Source organism: Sturnus vulgaris, chromosome 1 (genome assembly GCF_052056855.1).
Source record: "Sturnus vulgaris isolate bStuVul1 chromosome 1, bStuVul1.hap1, whole genome shotgun sequence".
NCBI lineage: Eukaryota > Metazoa > Chordata > Aves > Passeriformes > Sturnidae > Sturnus > Sturnus vulgaris.
The window spans coordinates 68617920-68635351 of NC_142243.1; the positions used below are offsets into that span (position 1 = coordinate 68617920).

The 17432-nt window shown below is 40.7% G+C and overlaps 1 protein-coding gene across 2 annotated transcripts; it reads left to right on the forward strand.

Moving 5' to 3' along the window:
• The first annotated feature begins 1276 nt into the window (after nt 1–1276).
• Nucleotides 1277–16793, forward strand: MYLIP (myosin regulatory light chain interacting protein). 2 transcript variants are annotated; one of them, XM_014878250.2, is made up of 7 exons: nt 1277–1504; nt 2504–2694; nt 11639–11824; nt 12519–12716; nt 13050–13214; nt 14633–15053; nt 15416–16793. In XM_014878250.2, exons 1-7 carry the CDS (start codon nt 1418–1420, stop codon nt 15503–15505), a joined length of 1338 nt encoding a protein of 445 aa, XP_014733736.1. In that variant the 5' UTR covers nt 1277–1417; the 3' UTR covers nt 15506–16793. The 2 variants fall into 2 exon arrangements, with proteins under 2 accessions (XP_014733736.1, XP_088025219.1); XM_088169093.1 differs by lacking the exon at nt 1277–1504 and adding an exon at nt 1950–2060.
• Nucleotides 16794–17432: the final 639 nt, after the last annotated feature.

A 17432-nucleotide genomic window follows, 5' to 3' on the forward strand; every position in this document is an offset into this window, starting at 1 on the left:
TAGCTCTTTCCCTGACAGCCTACTTGTTCCTCACCACTGCACTGCTCAGTACATCTTTGATCTGCACTTCTCTTGGGCAACACACACAGCGTGCGTTTTGTGCTTGGTTATCCCTGTTGTTTCAATTTACATTGTTAAAGCAGCCATAAACTACTTTGTGCTCCTTGGGTATGCTTGACAAACACATACTTCCAAGGGCTCACCTGGTGCAGGTGTTTTTCCCCTGGTCAGGAATCACCTATGAGATTCATATCTACAGAGCTCAATGAGTGTGTAAATTCGCCACCATCCATCCCTTGGCATGGTGGTGCTTGGAGGCTGTGACAGGGCTTGACCAGTTGTTCTTCAAATTTCCATCTTTTCCAGGGTTTTGCATTCTGCATAACACAGAGTTGAGGAGGCCAAAGAGAGTATGGGAGTGACGACATTGATTTGGATTTTGTCTTCCATTTGACAAAAAGGAGTGTTTGAAAGCTGAGACATGAGCCAGGGCTCAGGGGGAACTTATTGCTTTCTACAATGACCTAAAAGGAGGGTGTAGGCAGGTGGGGAGCAGCCTCTCCTGCCAAGCAACCAGCAACAGGACAAGTGGACATAGTCTCAAGCTGCACCAGGAGAAATTTAGTTTGGAAACTAGAAAGAATTTCTTCACAGAAAAGGTGGTTAAACACTGGAATGGGATGCCCAGAGAGGTGGTGGAGTCACTATCCCTGCAAGCGTTTAAGGAAAGACTCGACGTGGCACTCAGTGCCATGGTCTGGTTGACATGGTGGTGATTCATCATAGATCAGACACAACGATCTCAAAGGTCTTTTCCAACCTAATTGATCCTGTGATTCTGAGTAGGCAATATTTGCTTGTCACTCAGCCCGAGGTGGCCCTCTCTCACGTGTATGACAGATTGTCCCTGCCCAGCAGTTTTGGCCTCCACCTGCCCTTGGAAGAGCCCACTTTGCTTTGCTTTAAGCGGACACAAGGCCAGGGTGAGCAGCCCGGGCTGTGCGGCTGAGGGAGGCTGAGGGAGGCTGAGGGCGCCGTGTGGCGCTGCCCGCTCAGGGCGGCCGGGGAGCCCCGCCACGGGCCCCAGCGCGCGCCGCGACCCCGCGGGCACGGCGGGGGGCGCCAGAGAGCGAGCACAACACACGCCCGCGCGGCCGTGGCGGCGCTGATTGGCGGCGGCGGCGGCCCGCAGCGAGGAGCGGCGCTTCTGATTGGCCCGCAGGTGCGGACCCGAGCGGGGCGGGGCTACTGAGGGTACATAAGGAGGGAGCGGCGCAGGCGGCGAGGGGCGCGGGACGGGCGCTGCCGGGGTCCGGGCGTGAGCTAGCGGCGCGTGCTGGGCTCAGCCTGTGGCGACAGCGGTGACCGCAGCTCTGGGTGTCTGTGGCGGCAGCAGCGGAGCCGCCTGTCCGCAACCATGCTGTGCTATGTGACCAGGCCGGACGCGGTGGTGATGGAGGTGGAGGTAGAGGCGAAAGCCAACGGCGAGGACTGCCTCAACCAGGTGAGGGCTTCTCCCCGCCGGGCGCCAGCGCTCATGGCGGGGGCTGCGATGGGCGCAGCGGTGACCACGGGGCAGCGCCGGGTGCTGGTGCCTGGCAGCCGCCGCTCCCCTGCCAGCCCTTAGCCCTCTCCCCTCTTCGGGGCCCGGGCGCCAGGCGAGGGGCGGCGGTGGCGCGGGGCTGGGCCGTGCGGGGGCGGCCGCGGCGGCGGCGGTGGGGGCGGGGAGCGCCGCAGTCTCCCCGCTTCCCTTATGGTTTTGGTTTCTTATTCTCGTTTTGCTTTCTTTTATATATATTTTTTTTCCCCCAACCCCTCCTCCATGTTGAATGCAGAGGGTGCTGCATCCCCCACCACGGGGCTCTCCGGCCCCTCTTACCGTGGGAAGCGCAGGCCCGGGCCTCGCCACTGAATCCCGCTGAAGTGTCCCCGGGGAGGGGACAGGAGTGGGCTAGAGGCGGGGGATGTGGCACTCACTGCATCCAACCCTCTGTATCCTGGCCGAGCGGGCTGGAGCTGCCATCCAGGTGCCTTCTTGCCTTTCCGTCACCACCGCCAAGGTGTGTCTGTGGCGGCTGCCGTGGGGATGCTGGGGAGAGACAGACAAACAGTCCGGTCTGCCCGTGGCACCTAAATGAAACTTGTGGGTGACTGTACTTCTTTACTTCTCCTTGCCCAGAAAGTGCTCTTGGCTGTGATGTTGAGTAGCAGATATTCTCTTGTGGAAATCCGCTGACCCTCTGAAGTGCTTGTGTTGGGGGTGAAATTTGATTGTGGAAGCTTGTGTTTTTTGGCTAGTGGAGGAATTCCTAGTTTATGCTTAGAGCTTTTTTCTGGGCTGTTTTGTGTGCAGTGTAAAAATCCAAGTGATTAAGCCTTTGTATGAAGGTGCTGACAGCAGGATTTTTGTGTGTGTTTTAAGTGAGCAGTCTGAAAGACCACTTCAGATGTTACTTTTCATTGTCATGTTGCAGCCTGATTGTAAAGAATCTTATTCTTTCAGGTTTGCAGAAGGTTGGGGATTATAGAAGTTGATTATTTTGGACTGCAGTTCACTGGCAGCAAAGGGGAGAATCTATGGCTGAATTTGAGGAACAGGATCTCCCAGCAGATGGATGGTTTAGCCCCTTATCGATTCAAATTGAGAGTCAAGTTTTTTGTTGAGCCACATCTTATCTTACAGGAACAGACAAGGTAAGTAAATATGGTTGTAAGTACATTTAATTTAATGCTTATTTTTCAATTTCTGTAATTTTCGGAAGTGATTACGCACTCTTTTTATTTCTTTTATCATATGGTAATTATGCTTGACTTTTCTATGTTTTAAGAATCTTAGTGTTTTAGAAATTTTGTTGCTTTTTTTTTAGAAAAAATGTAATTAAATTGGCAACATTAAGCTTTGTGTCACTACCTGTAAGTAATGAGTAGTTTTGTGAGCACTTAGTGCTGGAACTGGAAGAAACTAAGCTACCAGTAGCAAACTTTTCATATGGTATTTGTGTGTCCGATAGTAACCTCTGTTCTGTGGTGTTACTCTAGGTCATTCTGAACCACTAGTACAGAAAGGCAGGAAACAATTCCTCCCACAGTGCAAAAAAACTTGCTGAATTCCTTTTTGTCTGGTATTATGTTACAGTAACTTTCATATAGCTACAGGCCTTTAGAGGCTACAAAAGAAACAGCTGTCTGGCTGCTTCTGTGGCAAGTCCTCTTAACTAAATTGTCATACTGTTATTAAATCAGAAGAATTAGTCTTCTAAGATTAGTAGGGAACACTTGCTTTTACTCCTTGAGTTTGATTATCACATGAATTGTAACGGAATTATTTTTAAAGAATGCTATACACTTGTATATTTAATGCTGACTTTCCAACTACTTTTTCCTGTTAGTTTTGGATAGTACAGTTAATATGAATGGGGCCGATTGAAGTCTAGTGTCTGTATGACAACGCCAAAACCCATTTTCACTACTCACCTGAACTTGTTACTCTTAGAATCACTGTCTTAATACTTTCAGAATTAAGACCGTGAGTACAACATAGTGCTTTTGCACAGAATGTCTAAAGAACTTGATCAGAGGCTGACAGTCTGATTTGGTGTTTATTTAATAGGAAAAAGGTTTTGAGTTCATTTTTTTCATCTAATATGTTGGGGAAATGCTTTTGGGGAGCAGTGGTTCCAGCTCGTCAGTATGGTTGAAGTTTTCAGATTGCTGTGGTGGTAGACCATGGTTGTTCTGGATAATAGCTCCAGTTAGGCAAATGCATTCAAACTGAATTCCAGTTCTCATATACTCTTATTTAGGAAGTAATTTCTACTAGTAGTATTTTTTCTTAAAGAAACTCTTATTTAAATATTCTTGGTAAGTATAAAACCAAATAACAAATGGGATTTATGTTGAACAAAAGGAGCCACACAATTTCATACCTGATGAGGCAGAAGAGATTACCCTGAGCATGTCAGATGTGCCTCCACTCACAAAGCAAATCAGGGTGAAAATCTGAGGAAACCTCAAAGTGGCGTTTTTATGCTATCATTGATGAATGCTTGTTCAACTTCACAAGGCTTTAACAGATGTCTGTGTCCCTGCCTTCAACACTGTCAGTGCAAGACCTAGCAGGAGGTGGAAGTTAATAGAGAGGTTGAACTGGTGAAACATGCCCCGAGGGCCTTAAAGACTGGCTTGTATAGCTAAAATGTAACAGAGCTTATACACCTACATCAAAGCAGCAAGTATTTATCCACTGTAAAGATGATTTAAAAGGATATAGGTGGGGCAAGCTTTCTTTTATGTATTAAATTAAGACTGTTCTGAAGCTGGTATTTTTAACAAACAATTTAAAAATTAACCCGGGCTTAGGCATCAGGAGATGTATATTAAAACCAAATACGAATTGTATGTCAAGTTGTAATAACTGCGTTTTAGTTGTGTAAGCCCAGTAGTCCACATGTAGCAGACCTAAAATTCCAGTGCCTGTGGTAGATGTCTATTCTCCTGTATTGTTGACACTGAGTTTTAGTAGATTGACTTTTTTTTTATACTCAGGTCTGCTTAAAGATTTACATATGCACGTAACTGAGTTCATACTTAGCTTGTAATCATAAGCATTAAGGAGAAGATGAAAAACTTGTAAACCTGTTGCCAAACTTGAAAGCCAATATCATGGAATTGTGGGATTAGCTGTAGAGTTAAAGCTGACGCATGGATTCCTCTTTATCTGCAAAGTCTTGATGAAGAAAGTGATGGGTATCCTTAGTTGCCTTTGGCAGTTGTGCCCGTATTTGATGTATGGGGTGTTTCTGGCAGAGCTGTTGCCTTGTGGACCTGCGTGTGAAGAATGCTGGGGAAGTTTTCCAGTCTTCTGCTTGCAGCCTCTGATCCTGTTTTTACATATAAACTAGATGCATAGATACATGTTGAGACTGCTTTTGAAAGCTGAGAAGTTGCAAGTATTTCTAAATTTTGTTGATGTGCTTCATCATGATTATAATGGTAAGCGTTGTGACTCAGTTACCAGGTTTCTTTCTGTATACTTAGGAAGATTTGCCAGCCCCACTTGCAGTGCTTCATTAGAGACCCTTGCCTTGCACTTGAGTTTAAAACTCAGGTGTATGTTTGTTCGTAGCAATTTATTGTTCAGGTTTCTACATGCTGTGAAAGCTGATCTGGCAACAGGATGCCGACCTCTACTTCTGTTATCTTTAATCACCCCAGAGGAAGATTGCAGCCAGTTCTAATATTCCTATACAAGGCAGCCTTCTTGCAGAGCACAAAGACAGAGCAGGTTATAATTGTACCTCTGACCACTGTGGCAGCAAACCACGTTCACTAAGTGCTTTGGGCGTCTGAGAATTGCATGGAGAAACCCTTTCTACTGCACTTTTTTTACAGGGTTAAAAGCAGTTTATTTCTATTCTTTGGATCTCAACTTCTAGGTTTTTTTTATTTGACTACCTGGTACTGAATTGCACCACATGATTTTGTAGTTTAGAATTGTTTTCAATGGAATAAAAGTGCTTCAGTGCAAGAATGTAATTCAGATTTAATCTGCTGTCAGAGTTTCACAAACAACTCTGAGATGTGAACAGTGTGCTGCTTTAGAAGAGTTTGAAGAGCTGTAAGTTTTCTTTAGCATGGAAAATCACACTGGTTTGAAAACGATTGCTATCTCATTGCTTAAAGACGCATGGGATGGCCAGAGATCGAGATCATAACTGGTTTATGTCCTGTTTGTTTTCACTGTTTTCAGTATTTCTTTGACAGGTCGTGCAACAGCTAGGAGGAAAAAAAGCAAACCTGCTTTTCACTTCTTTACTGAATGACTTGTGGGTGGTTCATGTATTAAATGTTGTGAAGTGTTGAATTGCAGTAAGGAGCTAGGGCTTAGAGGAAGGATTATACTTCGCTAATCGGAATTCTCGGGAGACTTTTTGACGGGGGTGGGGCGGAGGAGGCGCCCGGCAGCGGTGCGGGCCGGGCGGTGCCGCCGTGCCGGGTGCGGTGCGGTGACAGTGCGGTGACAGTGCCCTCACTGTCGGGAGGCAGTGACCGGGAGTAGCCCCGGCACGGCCCGGGAGCCAGCTCCACTTTGGGATATTGCAACCCCTGCCCGGGACAGAGAGCTCCAGGCGCCAGCCATAGCCTGGTGTGGAACGTGGAGCAGAGCAGTCTTGAGACTTGCACCCACCTTTTAACTTGTAGAGTGTTTGCCGAGCCGCCCAAGAGGCCACTGGTGTCTGGCAGCAGTCTGGGAGAGAACGGTGGGTTTAGGTTTTAAATTCTGCGTTATTTGTCTTGTGTAGCATGGCTGAAAATCAAATAGTCACATGTAAGCCATGACAATTTAAAATATGTCAAATTCTAGTGAGCCACACAGTACCATGAAACGTTCAAAAGAGCTGTGTTTTGCCAACCTTGAAAATGGCAATTATTGTTTTGGAGGTTGTTGAAAGTTGTGTGATGTTTGCCAGTATTTGAATTACATTTAAAAAGTACACTTTTTTCCTGTGTTGTCCAATTGTATTGATGAACTAGTTGAAATTAAGATTGGCCTTAAATCTGTTGAGGAGTCAGATAGATACAGTAGATAAAAAGTGAGAAAACCATCTTGTTTTCCTATAGAATTGGGTAACCAGCACAGTAGTGATGTGGTTTTTGTTACAAGGCAGTGGAAGTGTGTGTGATAGGCAGTGGGGTGAGTTTCATGGATCTGTTTGTCTAAATTGAAGTTGGTAACCTTTTACCCACTCTGCTGAGAGCAAGGAAGAGCAAAGATATTGAGAAGCATAAAAAATGCAAAGACACTGCTTTTTTCATGTGGGGTGGCCTTGTCTGCTTTTAAAAGCAGAATTACATTCTGTAGGTTTAGAAATCTTCAACAACATACTTTTAGGGAGAGCAATTATGCCTCTTAATTTTTATTTTAGACTACAGACAGAGCAGTAAATGTACTCTACAGTAGGAAAGAGCCTTAACCTGTGGTAAGGAATCATACTCCAAAGAGAACAGGTAGTTCGTTGGGAGGTATGCTAAGATTCTTGCCAGTAGTCTAGCAAGAGAATGAGGTCTTTTGGCTATGCTTCTAGTTTAGGGGTCATTAGTCATATGCAGACACCTCTTTGGTAAAAGATTGGAGTTGGTTGCTTCTTCCACTGACAGCGAAGTTTAGAGCTTAAAATTTTTAGTTACTTATTTGCTCTATTTCCCTTGCCTTGACTAAAAAACAAGTAGTAGAAACTACTACTAGTAGTGAAGAGCCTTGATTCCTAATGCACTTAAATGTCCTCAATGAGTTAAAAAAGAAAATATAATCTTGTGTTACATGTACTTTCCACAGTATTTTTGTGGAGTTATTGCCAGTTCATTTGAATGAACACTAACTGGGTGATTTTTTTCCCTCTTGGAATTCCATTGTGATGAAATACTGATGTCTGTTTCTCATAGTGGTGTTCAGTGTCATCAGCCTGCATAAATTGCTTCAGAGGGAGGTAAAATGCAATTAATGTGATTGATATCTAGGTCTGTGACTTTGGCTTGGTAGCTATACTTTTTTGTGAAATGGACCATCTGCTAAAATCTCCCTGCAACCTCCCCTTTCTACAGGTTTTGTATCAAATTATTTACATCCACCTGCAATACATTAATCACACCACATTTGATTTTACTGAGTGTTTTGTATGCACATAAATCTTAAATTATATGCAAAACATGGATCCAAAAATAAGGATGTAAAATGACTATAAAATCACCAGTGTAGCTAATGCTTGAAGAAAATCTCTGATCGTGCTCTAATTGTAAAACTGCCCTTTGTTCTTTTGGCAGAAATCTATCTGGGCAGTGACTGATGGAGTGTAGCTTTGGCAAACTTATATGTTGCTCTCTAGTCAGAATTCTTATGTAGTGTTTTGAACTACCAAACTCAGAGGAAATGTTCCATAATTGAGTACACAGGTATATCTGGGTAGCATGGGGTTCATAGGGGATGAAAAGGCTATTTTGGGCTACAGAGACAGTCTTTTGTACTGATGCTATCATGTGTAGAGAATTTGGGCTACAAGTGCAGTGGGAAGTTCTGTTTGTCCTTAAAGTTGCCACTTGTTGATCAATGTCCCAACATGTCTGGCAGGTGTTATGACTGGGAGTCACAACAATTGATGGGCAAAGTTCAGAGTTGTGAAGATTTAAAGACTAAATGAAAGCTTTGGCAAGGGTAGTAGAAAATTGCAGAATGTGCTAAGAATGTTGAGGCTGGGGTGGGGGGTAGGAACAGTCAGACACACTTTTTATCTGACTTGCCTTACTTCTCAAATTTATAACATGTAATATTAATATATCGAGTGCAACTGAAGTGTGAATGATGCAGAAACAAAAATACTTAGTTTCTTATATGGTGGACAAACTTCAGATTTTCTGCCAGCAATGTTGGAAATGCAACCTTTAGGGAATGTACAAACAGTTTGGTTTTTAGTTTTAACAATTCATTGTTCTGAAACTTGCTAGGTAAAAATTTCATTAAGTGTAAAATACTAGTATTGAAATAATACCTTAAGAAAAGTATCCTTTTAGTGTACAATCTGACTATCTTCAGAGGTGAGAAAAGTCTTCAATTTTTTTTTATCATATCTAAAGGTTCCAAGAGAGGAGGGATGGTGGATTGTTTTATGAAGTGATTAGGTCACAATTTACAAACACAGAAATCCTTTCTTGTAATTAATAGTATCTGTGATATGACAAGACAGTTTATTGGGTCCTTTAGAATTTATAGAATTAGATAAGGAACTGCATCAAGGATACTAATGCTTTAGTTTTGCTTGACTGTAGTCAGCAATAAAATCACATTCTTATGCCTTTCTCTTTAAGGATCAAAAGATTTTGTTTAGTTTTGTGTAAAAAAAATTAAGTCTGTATTACCAGATTGTGGCTAATATCATGCTTTGACCTTTGAAGAGGAATGATTTTACAATGGATATTAATATATAACTTTGAAGGAGTGCACTCTGCAGCTGGATGGGCTAATCCACTTTTTCAGATGTCTTTCTAACCCTCACTGTCTTTCAATTTCTAGGTGCCTTTTCATCAAACACATAGAGAGTCAAAACAAATTTAAAAAATCACAGAAACAAAACCCAACACATGCACACACACAAAAAAAGCAGCAGAGAATTTGCTACCTGAACTTTGGTTCAGGGCAGCTCCTCTAACAGGTCAGTGTGAAGTCATTCACTCTCCTGTTACGGGTGCAGTTTAGGTTATTTAGGTGCAGATAGACTGAATTTGTATAACTAGTTACTTTGCAATAACTGTCCTTTATATGTGCTATTTGTTCTATTGATCAAAAAAAATGCAAAGTAGCTGAGTATTTGTGAGATGTTTTCCCTTATGTGATAGGAGCCAGTTATGGGAAGCTACTGCACAAAAGCTGTTGTGATGCTACTTCACATCATGCCATAAACTCATTTGTCTGCCTATGCCATTACTGGCTTTAGTAATAGAATGTAACACAGCATGCATCTGCTGTATCTGTTTCTGTAATTCATCTGTATTTGCAGGAGCAATATTCTGGTTTCCAGCTCCCCTTGATATGTCAATAAGGTCTTCACAGCAAGGGAAGAACTTCTGACTTTAACCTGTGTAGTCAGTGCTGTCATATGGAAAAAAAAAAAAACCCTGAAGATATGAGAATTTAGGTGTGGTAGTTGTAAATGAGTTTTAGCTAATGAGAAAAAAAAAAATCTAATCTTTCTTTGAAATGCTGTATTTGCAATTAGTACTTAAAATGACTGGAAATCCTGTTCTGGTATTGTGAGAGGATCAGGAGTGCATGAGAACCTGTTTATTTTATGAAATGTTGATTGCAGTTAGGGAAAGGCCTACTATTTGAATTTATTTTGGCCCTAATGTTTTCATAATTTATACTGAATTCTTTAGGTTTATGGGCTGAGCACCAAAAAGTCTGTACAACTAAATTTTAAAAGGCCCCATATAGGCCTTTCTGGGGCCCAAGCCCAAAGAAATGTGACTGTGAAAGATAGGAGAAACACATGGGAGCAGAGGTTTGACTCTCTCAAAAAAAGAAGAGCCTAAAGAAGGAATAACCTGCTGACAGTGGAGACAATTGTCTGAAGTTCTGGCCTTCTTGCCACCTAAACTTGGGTCCTGCACAGTGTGAGGACACTGGCTTCCACCAGACCCCCTCTAGAACTGCTGAAGGATGATGTTTAGACTTGAGAGTGATGAGATTAAGCACTGGCATCACAACTAGCATGATGTGCTAGCATGACAAATGGTTTGCAAGGGGAAGTGTTGGAGCTGTGGCTTCTTGCAGGAAGTGGACCGTAGGAAAGCTTACAGGATAATTCAATACCAATTCTTTTTTCCTGATTCAAAAAGTTGTGGATATTGAGGCATCCTTCAGGCCGGTATCTTCTTAGTTGCAGCATTTACCAATAGAGCTGAGAAAGAATACAACTTTTGATTGTTCTGTAATTGCTCATAATGCTGAAAAAAAGTCCTATTTGCCTTGTTGTACAAGGGAATTATCGAATGCTCCAACAGAAAATATGTAAGGTATTATTAAAAATTCCCATTGGAAGGAAAGCTCATCACTTACTAGCATCTTCAACTTCAGTGATGAGAGATTAAGTACAGAGATGGAGTAAAGCTTTTCTTAAAAGTAGATTAGTTTTCATTTTAGAAAAGTAAATGTCCAGTTCCTGTGGAAGCCAAGACATATCCCTGTGGGTACTAGCCTTCATTTATTGAAAGATTTTTTTCAGTGATACATAATTTTCCATCTGGCTTCCATAAATATGTTGAGTCTTAAATGGTAAGAAATTTATATTGTGTCTCCTGAGGGAAAGTAAGGATGATCTATAGAAGTTAGGGCAGCCCATAAGGGAAAATAACATGCTGCTGTTAATGTTGGTGAAAATGTTGATTTGTCTGTCAACTAACCTATTAGATAATTAAGAGCAGCTTTTTGAATTTTCAGCAAGCTGTCAAACCTGCCTTGGTCTCAAGTGCAAAGTTTGGTCTTACAAATGCTCACACAGTAGCTGTTTTTTCTATTTTATTCCTCAATGCCTTTTTAGGTATTTCAAGTTATTCTGTTAATCATGTCAGTGACAAGAACACCATGGCTGCAGTGGCAGGGGCATTTCCACTGTGTAGAGGAATTATGGCTTCCCCTCTTGCATAGCACAAGTGTGTATGTTTTAAGATGCTCTTCCCAAATTCGCTTTTATGAAATGCAGAATAACTTGTAAATCACAACAAAAAAGTAAACATAGGAAACTAATTGAAATCTTTCATTGATATTTTATTCACTAAATTGAAATTACTAAGTGACCTTAGGAGTTAAAGCAGTTCTTGCTCTTGAGATACTTGTGATGATGGTGAAGTGCTCTTTTCTTTTAGTAGTGATTTTTAGATGCCATCTTCAGCTGTAGCTTCATGTTTAAGAGTAAGTAAAGAATAAGATGGAGGCCCTTTTCTTTCCCTTCTTTCAGACTTTATCTACTTGGTATATTCATTGCAAATTCTTGATTACCAAACCTAGCTAAATGTTACCTGTTAGCTGTCTTGCTTACAGATACCGTGTAATGATTTGTGTAAGCAAATGTTTCTGATTGTGTTGCAGGCATATGTTTTTCTTGCATATAAAAGAAGATCTTCTTGCTGGTAATCTTCAGTGTTCTTCAGAGCATGCAATTGAACTTAGTGCATTGTTGGCACAGATGAAGTTTGGAGATTATAACCAGAACACTGCCAAGTACAATTATGAAGAGCTGTGTGCAAAAGAGCTCACCACTACCATTTTGGAGAGGTAAAAAGCATAATTATCTAGTCTCCTTCTTGGAGACCAACAGCAGGAGATTGTTATGCATTTAATTGCTGGTGCTATAGTGTAAACCAGTAATTTAACAATAATAGCTTTGGAGATCAAAATCTCCAACCTGAATGTTTGATGTTCTGATTTCAGTTAAATTTTTAAGCTCAGTTATGAGGTGGTTTTTTGTTGTGTTTTTTTTTTTTTCTTGTGAAAACTGGTATGTGGGAAAAACGCAGTTATGTTTAAGTACCTGGAGCAAGGTATTTAAATTCTGTTTCTTGAATTCCTTCATTCACAAGTATAGGTTTATCTGGCTTAGTACCCTTACTCTGAAAAGTAAACAGAATTCAGGAACATCTTCATAGCTTAATTCCTGAATATCAGGAAACATTCAGTGTGTCATGCTTTTCTGTAGTGTTTTCTTTAACTGTGAACTTAGTGGTAGCTCAGGGAAATATGTTGGGGCTGGTGGACTCAGTATTTTCTCCTTGATGTTCTCAGGATGTTTTGGTAATTCTCAACTATTTCCAGTTCACAATTGCTGGAAATCTATAGACAGATAAAGCAGGTCAGGAGCATTTACCAATCTGTTTAACTAGGTCATCTAAAAACCCAAGTTAAAGCAAGCTGCTGACGGTAACAGCAGATATTGAGTTATTTCACCTATCCTTAATCTTTTTATCAACAGCATTATAACAAAGCACAAGGAGCTAGAAGGTCTAAGTCAAGCATCTGCTGAATACCAGATTCTACAGATTGTTACAACACTGGAGAACTATGGGGTAGAATGGCACTCAGTGAGAGATAGTGAAGGGCAAAAACTCCTTATTGGTGTTGGACCTGAAGGCATATCCATCTGTAAAGATGACTTCAGTCCAATCAACAGGTATGTTTTTCCTGGAACAATTTGTATGATCAATTTTTCAGAAATATGCAGCATGCTCTAATTTTCATATAAATGCACAAAACTGCTTTGAGAATTACTAAAAGTGACTACTGGGATGTAGGGTCTGAGGACACTACCTGCTTGTAATCAAGATAAACAAGTGACCTTAATAATCTTGACTTTATCTATATTTTTGAGGCAACATCTTTAATCAGCATTGCTGGCTACCATCGGAAATCATTGTAACTTCTGATAAAAATGCACTGTAATAGTTTGTGGAAAATGCTTCAAACTTTAACTAAATAACCTTTATTTTTTAACATTAATTTATAGGATTGCTTATCCTGTTGTTCAAATGGCAACTCAGTCTGGGAAGAATGTATATCTGACTGTTACCAAGGAGTCTGGTAATAGTGTGGTTCTCTTGTTTAAGATGATCAGTACAAGGGCAGCAAGTGGACTCTACAGAGCAATTACAGAGACACATGCATTTTACAGGTCAGTATTGCCCCTAAAGTAATGTGCTGCTGCTCTTCTCCAGTGTTTGAGCTAAATGCTTAAGCAGCCAGCAGTCTGACTGCACTTTGCAGATACTCTGCAAAATTTCATTGTCGTTGCAGCCTTTCCTCTTAAATCTAGAAGCTGAACAGGTTTTTGCTACTTTCCATTTTGTGGGGTGGGAGTAAGAAGAAAAGTAAGCGAAATTTTACCGCTATGAATAGCAGCATTTCAGAGTAGAAACTATTTATGTTCCTTGTTACTTAATAAACAATACATACGTTCTTTTGTTCCTATGTAAGAGAATAAGAGCAGTGGGGAAGATCCTGTCATTCAGTATTTGTAGATCCTTTATTTGGCTCATTCAGTTGCTACGTTATCTGTATGCCACCTTCCCATCCCATCTATTTAAACCTTCTTACAGTTCTTCTGTCCTTGCTCACATGCTCACGATTTTGCTTCATGACAGCAGCTAACCATTGTATCTGTCTTGTTCTTTGAGATAGGGGTGCTATACTCATTTGTTGGTGGGCAACTTTTCAACCCCTTTTCATTCCTACTGTGGTGTCCAACACTGATCAGTAAGACTAGCTGTCAAACATACTTAGCAGTGTTTTGTTAAAATTAACTACCATGTACCAGTTTCAATTACTTCTTGATCTTTGTCTCTGCTTGTAATTTCTGCTGTCATTCACAGTTTCTGATTTTAATTTAAGCAGAATTTTAGTTTGGCAATTGCATTTGGCCATAAGCTTAGATCTTGGATCTTAGGCCCTGTGAGGCTGTAGTCCTTCTGTGTTTGTGTTTTCCTTCTTGTGTTGCCTAGAGAAGTGATATGCCTTAATAAGCTTCTGAAGATTCAACTGGATCACTGAAATATGTGACAAGCATGGTTAGGGTAGCTGAAATGCACAGTGGCAAATTCAAATGCCTTAATACTCTATACTCCATTCACACTGCTTCCCTTCAGAATGACATAATTCTAGCATATAAAGTACTGAGTAGAAATTGGGTTAAAAACACTACTTGACTCTGTGATAAAAATTGACAGCCAAAGACTAAATTGGAATTCTTTAGGGCAGTGTTTGGAAATGCCATGCAAAAAGGTGTTGCTGAGCTGAACTGTGGATTAAGTGACTGCTTGCTGTTTGTTAGCATAATTCTTTAAGTCCCTTCCGTAGGGTGACTCCATTTTACCAGACACTTCACATTTTGAAGATGTAAAGTAATTGTCACTTTCCATTTTACACTTTTCAAAAGAGAGCTTGCAAAGATCATTCAAGAACTTAAATATTACCTCAGACTGCCTCATTTGCATTAATTTTAGTGCTGTTACTTCAGGTTTGGGAACAAAATAGTGTAGGATCATTCTGTTGGTATTAACTAACCAAGTTTGCATTTGTTCTATTGCTTTACAGGTGTGACACTGTCACCAGTGCTGTCATGATGCAGTATAGTCGAGACTTAAAGGGTCACCTAGCATCTCTATTTCTAAATGAAAACATTAATCTTGGTAAAAAATATGTCTTTGATATTAAAAGAACATCAAAAGAAGTTTATGATCATGCAAGACGAGCTCTTTATAATGCTGGCATTGTGGATCTTGTTTCAAGAAGTGATCAAACCCCACCAAGTTCCCCCCTTAAGTCTTCAGAAAGCAGCATGAACTGTGACAACTGTGAGGGTCTCAGCTGCCAACAAACAAAAGCCCTGCAAGAGAAGTTACGGAAGCTGAAGGAGTCCATGCTTTGTATGGTGTGTTGTGAAGAAGAGATAAATTCAACCTTTTGTCCCTGTGGCCACACAGTTTGCTGCAAGTCCTGTGCTTCCCAGTTACAGGTAAATGCAGTGCCATTAAGTTATGAGTTACCAATTTGTGTGGAAGGTTTGGTTTTTTTATGTTTATTTTATATTTGTTTTTATGTATTTATATATGATGGTCATGGATTAATGTTTTTGTTGATAATCTGGTAAAACTAAAATTTTTTGTGGCAAACTAATTCCAGAGAGCATTCTGTCTGAATGGTGTGCTAAGGTAGTTTGTGGCAAGGCTAAGAATGAGCTGCATGCTTCTCACCATACCCTGTCCTAAATATGGGATGATGGAAAAAGTGCTGCTATTGTGTATGTGAAGTCTGCAGGAAGTGCAGAGACTCTCAAAATACAAAGTAAACTAATTTCCCAATATTTTTCCTTTCCAGTCGTGTCCTGTTTGCAGATCTCGTGTAGAGCATGTCCAGCATGTGTACTTGCCAACCCACACCAGTCTTCTCAATCTGACTGTGATATGATCTACGTGCACACTTTAAATGCATCATGTACTCTTCAAACTGCACTAATAAGAAATGCAACCATTGATTGTGAACAAGGCAATCACTCTGGCACCTATCCATGATCAAAAGCAAAAAATACTGCATTTTTAAACATAAATATTCTTTGTTCAGCATGTCCAAAATGGTTTGGGACGTCTTCTGAGAATAGAAGTGTAATTGATTCATGTTACTTAAAGAATGATCCATAAGTTTGTAGCATGGCAGTGTTGCCACAAAGCTGGGTAACCCTGGAGAAACGTGGTGTACACATGCAGATATACCCAGTGAAAGCAATGCAGCCTTTTCTTTTACATGCTCTAAATCCTTTTTAGTACAGTTGCACTGTTTATTTTAATAGTAAGACTTGCTTTTACACATACCAGTTTAGTAAGGCTCATAGCTTCTGCTTTTAGTAAACTGCTTTAAAGAGGAGAGATCTCTTTTTAAAAAATTAGTTCTTAAACTGAAGTTACAAGGCTTCACTAAGCAGCTGTGCTTAACTCAGAATTCTATTAAATGGCAAACAAAAAGAGAATAGCTTTGGAAAGGGAGGACAAGGTTGTTCATCCTCAAGTGTTGAGGGTGGGTCAGGAAAGTCTTGTGGTTGCTGGTGTCCTGTGGGAGAACTGCTATGGGACTTGGTTCACAACTCAGTGGGCAGGGTATTCCCAGGTTTCCCACAGTCCACTTTTGGCTAGTGGTCTTGGGAGCTGTAGGCAACTGCCCTTCAAGTTGGCTTTATTTTTGGAGACTGATTTTCAAACTATTAAACATGCACCATTATCTTTAAGAGTTGTGTATAATTTTAAATGCTTTCTTCAGTTAGCATCTTTAGCAGGAAATGACCTACCCAATAAAATGTTTTTGATTTCCACCCCCTACTTGGGCATTTTGGGCTCTGGTTTCCTAGTGTCTTCTCCAGGGTACAGAGGGAACTGGAGACCATGTTTGGGTGCAATACTGGCTTAATCAAAGCTAGAAAAGTACACTGTCACTTTACTGAAATTTTCTGACTATACTTTTCATATTGCCTTAATGTAGCAGTAATGTGTGTTTATGCATCTGTTTCTTTGCACAGACATTTTGTCAAAATATTAAAACTCTACTTTTTTATGACACATTAGCATATAAACCTTACTCTAAGAAGGTATTTATTTTTTCACTTTGTAAAGAAAATTTTGTTTCCTCATGAAGCAAGAGCTTTGTCCTATATTGTAGGCAGCTTCTGTCTTTTTTATATCCAGATTAATAAAGGACTTTAAAAATCTTTGTGTTATTGCTAAGACTGATTTTGTTCTGAAATTCGTCTGAGGCATTACTGAACTGAAAACACAATGCAGTATTTTCATGTTTACAGTCCTGAATATTTTGTTGCTTTGAGGTAATGAGGTTTTCTCGAGTGCATGCAGAGGAGGGAAGAAAACATGTTTATTACAGTGAACTTTAAAACAGCTGGCATCTTCAAACTGTAACATAGTCTTCTGAATTTACTGTTTGAAGACTGTTTTCTATAATAAATTGCCCCAAATCTGGGATAATATAATATTCCTGGAGGTATATTCCAGGGGAATGAGAGAAATTAAAGAATGCAACTTGAGAGTTGGAGTTTCAGTAGTCCTGTCTAGCAAGTTCTTAACTACAGATGTGTTGGTGTCTTTTTGATTGGAGCTATTCAGAATAACTTAATTCTCATTTCACGTTGTTGAAGAGATGGTGCTTCAGCACTTCCAGGGCTGTGCTCTGCCATGACAAGGAAGGAGTGGGTGTACAAGTGTGTTCAGAGAAGGCTGCATCCATCCACTGTACCAGTATACAGTAGTGCTTGAGCAAACCTTCCTTGCTTCCCAAGATTACAACCAAATTATGTTAGTAACATCTAATCTATTATCTTATGGCAGCTGACTGA

Excerpts from the sequence above, each read along its gene's own strand:
- MYLIP (XM_088169093.1), top strand. The coding sequence starts at position 1,965 with ATGTGGCACTCACTGCATCCAACCCTCTGTATCCTGGCCGAGCGGGCT. Across the intron at positions 2,061-2,503 it reads TTTCCGTCACCACCGCCAAG|GTTTGCAGAAGGTTGGGGAT; the intron begins GTGTGTCTGTGG and ends TTATTCTTTCAG. Across the intron at positions 13,215-14,632 it reads GAGACACATGCATTTTACAG|GTGTGACACTGTCACCAGTG; the intron begins GTCAGTATTGCC and ends ATTGCTTTACAG.